The following is a 12312-nucleotide window of genomic DNA, read 5'->3' as shown; positions in this document are numbered from 1 at the left end:
GTTTTTTAGAATTAAGAAGACATGAGCAAACAAATACAAAAATCATATTTTTCACAAATAATAAATTCACTTTTATCAATACTAATTTCAATAATGCATGATAATATTCATAAACATAATATTTTGAGAATCATAAAAAAAGAAATAGAACTCAATCATAAATAACAATATCTTAGGTAGTGGAATAAATCAAAATCAACTCAATTATAACTATGTATACTACTTATAGTAATTTAAATATAAATATATTTCTCTCTCTAGAGGTGTGATCAAATGCAAACTCTCTATCTTTGATACAAACTACAAACTATGTCAACGGACTGTACAAATTATGTCACCGGAGTGTACAAATTATGTCAACAGGGGTCGATGTCAACGGACTGTACAAATTATGTCACCGGGGGTCGATGTCAACGGAATGTACAAATTATGTCACCGGGGGATGTACGGAGTGTACAAATTCTGTCGACGGGGGTGTCCAAATTCTGATTTTTCGATGACAAAAAGTTGACATTAGAAAAATCTCTTATATTAACCGTTGATTAATTGTATTAAGTGAGTAGGATTAAAGTTTGTATAGTTTGTATTATAAAGAGTTTGTATTTTAACATGACCCTCTCTCTCTCTCTCTCTCTCTCTATATATATATATATATATATATATATATATATATATATATATATGGGAGCGTTATTCTCCTATTCATCCCTTAGATCCTTTATTCTTCTTAATATGAGCCGTTAGATCTCATTCATCAACGGTCTAGATGATCTGCATTATTACACTATAATGATGCATTATTAATCAGTGTGCATTATTCAACTGAAAATCTGCATTATTACACTATAATGGTGCATTATTAGTCGGTGTGCATTATTCAACAGAAAATCTGCATTATTAACTGACACGTGGCACTAATCTAACCGTCGGATGACAAAATCGTGGGTCTGAGATCAAGGAGGAAAAAAGAGAAAATATGCAAAAAGGAAATGAATATATCCCTATATATATATATATATATCTTGAATGTAAATATATATTTATAAAGTAATTTCAACACATTAAATTAAATTAATATATTTAAATAATTTTAAAAATATATACTATTATATACAATAACAATCCAAATGTAATTTTAAAAATGTGTTCAATTTAAAATTCTACTATATTATTAAAAGCCCATATTATTAAATACACAAAAAAGCCCAAACTAAACCCGAATAGACTAAACCCACGCCTCCACATCTACTCTCCCACCTAGAATATATATTTATAAAGTAATTTCAACACATTAAATTAAAGCAGTTCATTTCACCATTTTTTGTCCAATAGATGCTACCTTTTATTATAGATACACGCTGCCACATACACAACCCATATACATATATAGTGTGAACACAAATTCTGCAATTAACAACATTCCCACAAAATGACTAAAAGGGTAAAAAATTAGGCTTCACAGTTTCTCACCAAAAGGACATTTTTGACTTTTCATTAAACTGTCACTTTAGATTAGTATAGATTGTAATAGGCATGTAAATACATGCATATTCAGTGTTTTATGATTTTATCTGAAAATTGAATTCAAATATGTTGAATTCGGTTTATTTAATTTTTGTTTCATTAAAGTTGGTGCAGAAATCGAAATTTGCAAATTGAAATTAGTTAAGATCCAAATAAAAAAATGATGTTTTTATTACCCCAATGCTAAATTTAATTTATCATATAAGCTTTATAGACTTCTCCCCCGAAATTTGTATCGAAAAATAAGATAAATAAAAAATTTGTATATCTGAATTATAAAAAATGGTGAATTTTTAAAATACATTAAAAGTTCGAATATTTACCGACCCACTATAATATAAATTGTTTATCATTTTTTAAAATTGGGCATAAATAAATAGTGATAGTATTCGATAGCCTATTCATGTCATAATTAATTTTGCAATTACTCGATACATAATCGGTATAGTATATCATTAAATAGCGTATTGTAGGCTATAATAGTATAACTCCCATTCAAAATGCAAAAATTAAACGGCACAAAAAATAAATGATCTTGTAAATAACTATAGGGTTTAATGGTAGAAGTATAATTATTGGAGTAGTCAAAAAGCGAAAACAAATTGTAACTAAAACAAATTGCCAACATCTTATATCTTCTTATTAATTTCCCTATTCTTTTCTATTTTATGTACTAAAACAAATTGTAATGGAATTTCATAGAGTGGTCCTTGTGGAATTTAAAAAATCGAAATGACTTCTTTTTAAGTTTTTATTCTGAATTTATTATTATTATTATTATTATTATTATTATTAGTATTATTATTATTATTATTATTATTATTACTACTACTACTATTATTATTATTATCAATCATTTACTAAATTTATCATCTGTGGAAGTTTGTGTAATCATGTCGATATTTAATTTTCCTCTTAACTTTGAGGACTTATTCAATCAATAATTGATATTGGGTGTACTATAACCATCTAATCAATTAATGCTAGTGTGAACACAAATTCTGCCATCAATAACATGCCCACAAAATGACTAAAAGGATAGATTATTATGCTTCATAGTTTCCCGCCAAAAAGGGCATTTTTGACTTTTCATTAAACTGTCACTTTATATTAGTATAGATTTCGTTGTAAAATCATCTTTATAATGTAGACGAGTGTGTAATTGTGTGACATTATTAATATATCATTCATTAACAACAACATTACTCAACTTGAATTTCTAACAGAGGTTATTACAGTTGACACAACTTGAGTCTTGATCACAAACAAAACAGAATAATTGTTTTTGATGATTTCATGAATTTACAAATCCTTCAATTCTCCACTTTTCTACTCCGCCGATTTACCGCTCTTCGACATACTCCTCTTGCTCTCCTGCTTCCTCTTCCATTAGTGGCATTACATTCTAAGAGATACTTCCTCTTTAGAATCATCGTAGCCAAAGAAAGTGTAATATCCCAAAAATAATCCTAGTCGAAATATCCACGTTGAATTTACCACATTAATACATTAGGCACCAAATCGGCCAAATTATTTTTGAAATCATACATATAAATAAATAGTTTTATGCAATGAGTGTCCTAGCACTTTCTAGAGAAATGAGAAAAGGCTTTTTTTGCACAAATTTATTAATAAAACAGACTAGCTAGAACTTTCTAGCTTATATCATTAGACTTCACCGACTTATGGAGCTTATAAATAGACTTTGGACTTTGGAGTTACAAAGAGTTATTTTCATATGTGCATTCAATTGAGAAAGTGTTAATAGTAGCCATCATAATCAGTGTCTAGTATTTTAACTAATACGGTATATTGTACCAACAATTGGAGTTATAAATAGGGTTGGGTCAATATGGTATATTATACCGAAAATTTTGTATCGTTATTGTATCGAAAATATCAATATGAAAGAATTTCTTATCATTACCGTATCGAAAGTTTCGTATACAAAAAAATTGTTGTAATTCACGATCTTTGTCAACTTGAGCTATCTTTGACATACGGCGATCAGTTTCATTGTCCACGGCAGTCTTGAGAGCTGATAATTTGGCTCTCGTGGCCTCCTGTCACGAATGAATACAAGTCAACCACTACCAGAAAAATAACCAAAACCGGTAGCTTTAAACAACAATTAGGATAAAACAATTACACACCAATGCATTACGCTTACAGTCGTCCCTTAGCACAAAGACCACACCTTCAGCTAATCCAGTTTTAGCCATCAGAAGATGGCGTTGCATTTCCTCTTTAGAGTCATCACTGCCAAAGGTAAAAACCGTGATTGTATGATCTCAACATGGCACTATCGCTGTAAAATATCACACAAAAGATAAAAAACAAAAGTAAAAAGGGGAGTATACAAGTCATAATACCTAGGAGGCTTCTGGTTAGCCTCAATATCAAAAAATTTCAGCACAGATATATCAAAGCCAGGTTTCTTTTCTTTCAAACCTCTGAAAATTAATATATTACAGTTATAAAGAAGTGATTGTATGTTGTATGTTCACTGTAAAATATCCCACATCAAATAAAATGAATAAGCAAAAAGGGGAGTAGACCAATAACAATACCTATAAGGTGATTGGTCAAAAAATTCCACACACACATTACGAAGCCAGGTTTCTTCAATTCTTTCAAAGCACTAAAAAATATTTTAGAGTTAACTGTGTAATCGCTGTAAAATATCCCACAAAAGATTAAAGATCAAAGTAAAAAAGAACAAACAAGTCATAATACCTAAGAGGAGTCAGGTCACCCTCAATATCAATATCAGAAAACTCCAGCACATACATTTCAAATTTCAAATCTCTGAAAAGTATAATAGAGTTCCAAGGTCGTGATTGTATGATTGATGTAAAATACTCCACAAAAGATAAAAAGTAAAAGTAAAAAAAAGAAAGGAGAACAGTCGTAATACCTAAGAGGAGTCAGGTCACCCTCAATATCAGAAAACTCCGGCACAGACATCTCCGGCACAAACATTTCAAAGCCAGGATTGTTCTTTTTTCCTTTCCCACATTTTTACGGTGAGTTTGTATTTATTACATTTTCTATGATATTAGGACTCTTTGATAAGAAAGATGAGATATAAAATGATATCTAAAACAAGATAAGAAATGCGGGCTTCGTGTCAAATTATACGTAGCTATGATTTTTTTCGTTGATGTTTGATAGAAATTAAATTATCTAGATTTGTGTATTATACATAACTAGTGTTCACCCACGCGCATAGCGCGACTTATAATATTTTCGTACTATTATTTTGATATTATGAATAAACAAAATAAGTGACGATATCATCTATATTTTCGTACTATTATTTTGATCTTATGAATAAGGAGTTTTGAAAATATTAACAAAAATGCCTTTTTAATTAACAAATATAATTTAATTAAATTTATATTTTTTATTGAATTTATATTCTACGAGTAAAAGTAAAGATGGTTGTACATATTGCGTAGTAGTAATATTTTAATTCCGTAGTAGTAATATAACCGTTCAATTTAGCATAAAATCACAAGTCACAACTCATATTATTAAAGAGGTGGGAGGGGAGGGGTTTCGAATAATACATGCAATTATGACATTCATATACTAATTCCTCAAATTAACGCAATGAGATAAACAACTCTTGAGATGCAAAAGAAGGCAATCAGCCGTTCATGATCACAAGGTATATAGGCTTTAATTTTGAGAAATTTGAGAAAGTATTATTTCATTTTCATTTGAAACAGAGAGTTTTATACTAGTGGAGTATTACATTTCAACATGGTGGAATTATTCGTCAATACAGTCCATTTGAGTCTAAACAGTATCTCAATTGGAATCCTTCAGGTTCTTTCTTGTATAATTTTGAATCGACATCTAAACCTTGCTCATCTTGGCACTCCTCAACTCTCCACCACCTTCCTGTAACGCGTTCACAAAGTCGCGCCTAATCACGCTCAATAGCTTCTCGAATTGGTTTTTGTATCGACAGTACATCCCGTATCCAGCAATCTGGGCAAGCAACAAAATCATGTTACTACATATTAAGAGAGGTAGAGGACTATCATGACAAATCAAAATAGAAGTACACCGTTATCTTGTAACCGATAGCTTTCAATCTTGCCATCTACTTCCTTGTAACCGATGGCTTTCAAGTAATCATCTGTCCATCTAAATGCTTCCTGAATCAACAAACAAAGATTTTGATATTAATGCAAATATAAGCACCATTTGCATCAAAGATTAGAACAAGAGAAGAGAGAACAATGGTACTTGAGCATAAGAAGAATTTTGAAGAAGTGAAAAACAAACCTGTGAGAAACTTATGTGCTTTGGAACTGTGTAGATGCAAGCAAGAGGAATATGAGATTTCATTGGTTGCATTGTAGCAAAAATGGCATTAGAGTCCCTTGGATTTCAAGTACAAACAACTCTTTCCTTTTTTTGCTTTTTTAAAAATAAAAATTAACTTCTTTTCGAGATGAAACTTATTTCGGGATAAAAGTATGAAAGCAATACAAAATATTCTATCCATGGGGACTCACATTGAAACAAGAAATCAATCCATCCATATTTGCTCTTTATTTCAAGCTAATAATCCTTAATTAGGACATATTTTGATGTAAAATAGTCTTTAAGATGTAGAAGGATTGACAATTTCCTACTCCTATAATTTATTATGTGGCATTTTCAAAATAATTTTGTCCACTGCCGAGAGCAGGAAGTAATTCGCTGCTCTATGAAGCCAACCTGACGCAGTGCCCTCCACTCCACAGCCAACTCCCAGCTTGGAACAAGAGGGCCATAATCAACATTCAAAGCTCGGCCACATAGTTCGGCCCAACATTCAACCACTTTTATAGCCCCACTTGGCATTTATCATGAAATATCGATGTGGGAACGTAGTATCAAAAAAATAAAAAAATAAAATAAAAATAAAAAAAACGTTGTATCAAAGCAACAATAAATGAAACTCACACTGAAACAAGACAGATTGTAATCAAATACCCTCAATTAAGACATATTTTGTCCGAAAATCATCCTTTATAATGTAGACGAGATTGCAACAAGTGTGTTATTGCGTGATGTTAATTTATGATTCATTAACAGTGGCACTACACAACTTGGAATTTTGACATGGGGTTATTACAGTTGACACAACTCGAGTCTTGATCACAAACAAAACAGAATAATATCTGCTTTCATGAATGTACAAATTCATCACTCTTCTACTCTGCTGATTTACTGTTTTTGGCTCGAAAAAACGGCCAGCAGCCTGTTTGATAATCGTTCCTTTTCCTGCATCAAAATAGACATGTGTTTCAGACAACCCCTCCGCATTTCAACAATCACATAAAAGTCAAATCTTTATCTATTAAACAAACAAGACAAAAATAAGTGCAAATTATCAAGAGATAATGAAATTTGGTCAAATTTTAATCCGATCCACAACTTTAAAGTCAAGAAGGAAAAATCATGCTTAAAGTATTTATTTGTTTGTAGTTATTCCACAAATATGGGAATGAATCTAAATTTCATGATTTTTCGGTGTTCGATACATAGAGAACATACTCCAATATAGTCCATTATTCGTGGACTATCGCTTCTTTCGTGAGATAATTGCGAAGAAATATAAACATAATTATTTTCAGCATATTTTTAAAATTGTTAGTCGGCCATAATATACCGAACTACGCGAATTTTTCCGGCAAACCAAATTTTTTGACGAAATCATAACATTAAAGTCTGAGTTAAACAATGTTGTCTATAAAACGCCGTTACATGGTTGAAAAACATCAATAATATATTCCCGACAATTGATCAATATCAAGAAACTGAAAAGCAAATAAACTGATATACCTGCCGGCGCCAAAGCTCCGGCAGCTACTGCTGCCGGCGCTGCTGCTTCTGCTACTGCTGCCGCCGCCGCTATTAACACTCATCCTGCTACTATCACTCATCCTGCTACTATCACTCTCACTCGACCGACTAACCTTCTTCCTCCACCAATCCCCTTCCCCGCCGCCGCCGCCGCCTTTCGCCGGCAAAACCCTCCCACTGCTAAAACTCCGATCAACACCTCTCCTCTTCTTCGCCGGCAACGAAAACGGCAACACCATCTTCAAAAACACCCCTCTGCTCTCAACCTTCAAGCTCCCGCTCCTCGACACGCTCCTCTTGCTCTCCTGCCTCCCCACTCTCGCCGGCGATTCCCCCGGCGGCGGCGCGTGGGCATCAATCCGGTGGTGCTCGACCAGATCCTTCAGCGACAGCTCGTAGGAGGATTCCGGCATGTTTCTCACCATCTCCATGAGCTCCCTCTGCCCCCTCGCGATGGCCTGCAGCCGCGCCGCCGGCGATAGGTTGCGGTAGTGGTGGTGGCTGAGGAGCGGCTCCGACGGCGTGCTCGGGCTGCTCTTCCACAGCGGCGGCGAGCACGCGCCGGAATCGTCGTCGGAGGTCTGGAAATTCGGCCGGAATTGGACGAATTCGTGATCGATTGATGCGCTGTTGATGCAGCGGTTTTCGATTTGGGGATTGAAATTGTGATCGTTGGATTTGGAACGGTCGAATCTTGGATCGTTCATTGCAGATTTTTTTTTGAGTTTGAAAAAATTTGAGGGAATTTTGGGGAAGAAGAAGAGAGGTGGTTGTGGTGGGATTGTTATACAATAGATGTAGGTCCAATTGTCACTTTCTTTTTAATTTGAAAATTTAATTTTTATTTGAAAAAATATTTTGATTATTTATTTTATTGGTTGAGGGATGTTAAAGATGATAATAATGAAAAGTCAAGTGTTTCTAGATGAGTGGGGAGATGATTTATACCCAGTTTTTCTGGGTTTTGTCTGTTTTGTGTGGCATTAAAATTTGTTTTACTTTAGGTTGTGTGGAGGAAAAAGATTGATTTTGGAGTTTCGTCATAAGCTACTTTTCTTAAGATTGTTTAGGAGGGAGTAATGTCTTATTTTAATAAAAAGTGTTTGTAAAAATAGAATTATAGAAAAATTAAAATTAATTAAGTTAAAATAAATTCAATATATTTGTAATGTATTATGCGATTTATGCTTGTGTAACAATAACACTATTACAAAATTTAGACTGCATGAAATCGTGTAACAATTTACTATTCTGTTACACTTGACTTTTACAAAAAATTTATGGTAAAAGATTATGTAATTCTACGAAAATAAATTGTTATAGTTCAATATTACACGATCCTGGATTCACGAATAAAGACGCTTATTATATTTTGTAGTGTGTTAAAATTATTTTGACATTCATTTTATTGGATGGTTAAATAACTTTAAATTTAAAGGTCGCGCCACACCACGAAGATAACTTCTCTACCGCTTGATCAACTCACACACACATAGACATTCATTTTATTATTCGGTAGGGATGTAGTATATATTTTTCTTTTGCTATATGAATATAAGCTAGTTTGACTCATCAAGTTTTATTTATTTCTTCCATCTTATAGTAGTAGTTCTCTAGCATTAATCATGCCACAATATGAGGCATGTTATATCGTTATATATAGTGGGCGATAAGGATATTTCTTTGCGATTTTTTTTCCGCAAATAAATAAACTATAATTTCATAATATAATTTTTCACTATTGTTTACATAGTTTATTTTTTAACATTGAAATCGTATGTGTGTGAAATTTTATTAATGCATAGAGTCATAGACTATACGTTCTTAATAAGTTATAACCAAATTAATCAAAATATATATACAGCTGCGTGTAATTTTACATAGCTTATGTTGCAATAGTAAAAAGTTCATCCATATATAATTGAAAATCAAATAAAAATTTATTTTACTCCGTGATAGCCTGATAAATATGACGAACTTATAATATAATTCGAAATCAATGTCCTACCCTACTAAATTGTAGTAGCAACTTATGTGTCTCTAATAATTCATATTTTTTCAAAAAAATAAGAATATAAAACAATTCGAAATTAAATTGAATTATTATTGGTTGCGACTCTTGCGAGAGATCAATGTTCGTCTCATCATGCTCACCGACTTCATTTTATTAAAATGCATATGCTACATTGAAATCATTAATACACACAGCATACGTGTTATAATGCAATAAATGATTAAATTTTGAAAAAGATTGGCCAACCAAAGTGTAATAATTTAAATTCGAATGTGAGGTCTCTTCTTGATTCTTAAGATTAAGTATCATAAATTGAGTAAAACAATTTATTGACATACTTCCTTGGAAATAAATCGTTTTTTTTTGTAGTATATCCATTTTGTAAATCTTTTAAAGAAACGAATTTATATTTAAATGAGTAAAAACAATTAAGGCTCACGTATACGACAATGAAAATAATAAAAATAGTTTTTTTTGGATGATGGAAAGGACAGTTGAAAATTATGCCACGACAGTCATTAACGTTACCAATATTATTAATTTAAAAATTGGTATGAAAGTGAAAGTTATTGGTAATGATTGTGACGAGCTACTAGTATATACACATATTTACGAAATTATATATACACAAACAATTCAAATTTGGTGAAAAGGTTATACATACATTTTTCAGCCTTAATTTATAAACCAAGAAAATAACATCTTGGCGTTGAGCCGCCATATAAAATTGAATTTTTGTGAGTGGATCAATCGTTCTAATTTATAAATACTAAATTAGACTAGATATAATGTTTCAGGGTGACACAAGCAGAATATTGAAAGCATATGAAAAAAGCCACATTGAAGTAAGGGAGATTGGCCGATTGGGTCATAAAATTAATTCATAAAATCAAGAATCGAAAAATTAAGTAAAAAAATTTATATAATCAAAATTCTAAAATTAAGAATTAAGAAAAAAACAATTATTATCACTGAATAATCTCTTGTATAATTTTGTAAAATGTGACAAGATTTATTCTTAGCATAATAACACTATTTAATTATAAGTAAAATAAAGCAAAAAAAATTACTCCTGTAACTTTATTAAATTCACGATGAAAAGTGTTACTATGATAGAAAAAACAAATTATTTCAGTTTTTATACATAACAATGCTCAATGTCAAGTTAGTTGACTAGCAATATATCCACAACTTGAGAAAAAAAACAAGCAAAAGACAAGTACATCAGTTCTGGATACTATACAAAACTCATCAATTTAACAACAAACTAGCAACAACATAGACAAGATGGAAGATCAAGACACTATCAAGTAAATCTCAACAGTTAAAATCATATAGAAGCACGTAATAGAAAGGATAACAAGCAATAGCATCGACACAATATATACAGAATCAAGTCAATCCAAGCACACTATGACAATAATCATCTTAATATTGGTTCAAAGGTTTACTGAGTAGTACTTTCTATTGAAATTCCTATCCAATTTACATTGTTTATAATTTTCTCATTTCAAATCGTTGTGTAAGATTATTTTAGTCCTTATTTGAATACATTGACTAAGAATAATTCATTGTTTTAAATCAAATATTGCCTATTTTACTTCTCCACTAATTAAAACATTTTAAGAAAAAACAAGTTGAAGTCTTGGGATCTTGGCATTATATATATGAATATTATTATCAGAAAAATCCACCACAAAGATTTGCCAGCTGCATTAAACCCACACGTGTGTAATTTAATACTCCTACTTGTTGCTTGAGCAGCTAGCTTTCTTCATAGAATCACACTAAATTACAAAAATATTAATAATGCGACAACATTTAGTTACTATAATACAAAAATTAGTTGAAGAAATTAAACTAAAAATGTGGAATTCTTCTCGAACGGATGTATGCAAATAAAAGATAAGGTCAATAATATAATATTGCTTTTTTAATTATTGGGATACCTATGTTTCAAAACCCAACATACGCACATTTTTGCCTTCACGAGCCAGTGATGACAAATTGGAGTACATTATAAACAATTCATAATACATATTAGGGGTGTCGAAACGGGCAGCGGCCGCACACCCAACCCGTTACCCGTCGGGTTTCGGGTACCCGCTATCCGACATAAGCGGGAACGGGTTCGGGTACGGGTATTGAGTTTCATGTTTTTGCCCGTTTAAATATAAATATTGTATTAAATTTTTTTAATTAATATTCGTTTAAGTCTTTTGTCCATTACTGTAATTTTAATTAATACACGTTTTAGGATTAACTCTGAAGTCTTTTGTCCATTACCCTAAATTGTCTGCTCTTCACACCCGCGCCGCCACCCGCCGCCCGCCCGAACCCGCCGCCCGCCACCACCCACATCAGCCGCCGACCCCTGCCGCGAAGAAGGTAAGGGCTCAAGTCAATAACTTCCAGATTGCTGCCCCAATTCCTAAGAAACTGCGTTGTAAATTATTAAAACTAAAACAAGATTTTGTTCTGTGTTTTCAAAATATTGCATACTCTTTCACCCAACCTCTTTATGCATTAAAATATAGATTAGGTGGCAAGTATTTGGGGATGAGTTTTAGAATTATAACACGTAATCTATGTGCTGGATGAGTATTTGCTAAATTAATTTTTTATCAAGCTGGTGCATGGTGAGTTGGTTGTCAGCAATTGATATTATTCTGTTAATATAAGAATATATCATGGGAAACTATAATATGTGTTATAACCCTCTACAGAGAAATCATTAGGACAATATTATTGTCACATTTAATCTATAGTAAGGTTGGTGGAGTTTTTGTTGTTTGTTGTGTGAATGAATATTATTCAGATATGTTGCGCCGAGAAGGATTGTAGCTGCCGGCGCCGGCCAAATAACTGGTTGAGTAAAATATACCTATTATTCAGATTGTGAGACC

The 12312-nt window shown here is 32.1% G+C and overlaps 1 protein-coding gene across 1 annotated transcript; it reads right to left on the bottom strand.

The window, feature by feature from the left end:
* Window positions 1–6508: 6508 nt before the first annotated feature.
* LOC121802455 lies at window positions 6509–8198 on the bottom strand. Its single transcript, XM_042202132.1, has 2 exons — window positions 7372–8198; window positions 6509–6810 (listed from the first exon to the last, which is right to left on the bottom strand). The coding sequence occupies exons 1-2, from the start codon at window positions 8097–8099 to the stop codon at window positions 6741–6743; spliced, it is 798 nt and encodes a 265-aa protein (XP_042058066.1). The 5' UTR covers window positions 8100–8198; the 3' UTR covers window positions 6509–6740.
* Between the last annotated feature and the right edge of the window lie 4114 nt (window positions 8199–12312).

The sequence above is a fragment of the Salvia splendens genome, chromosome 5 (assembly GCF_004379255.2).
Source record: "Salvia splendens isolate huo1 chromosome 5, SspV2, whole genome shotgun sequence".
NCBI lineage: Eukaryota > Viridiplantae > Streptophyta > Magnoliopsida > Lamiales > Lamiaceae > Salvia > Salvia splendens.
Note: the sequence above shows the minus strand (reverse complement) of the source record. Positions and strands in the feature narration are given on the sequence as shown.

Bases quoted from the DNA above. Each gene is read 5' to 3' on its own strand.
- LOC121802455 (XM_042202132.1), bottom strand. From the start codon at position 8,099: ATGAACGATCCAAGATTCGACCGTTCCAAATCCAACGATCACAATTTC. The intron at 6,811-7,371 runs GTATATCAGTTT...ATTTTGATGCAG, and splicing joins CGGAGCTTTGGCGCCGGCAG to GAAAAGGAACGATTATCAAA.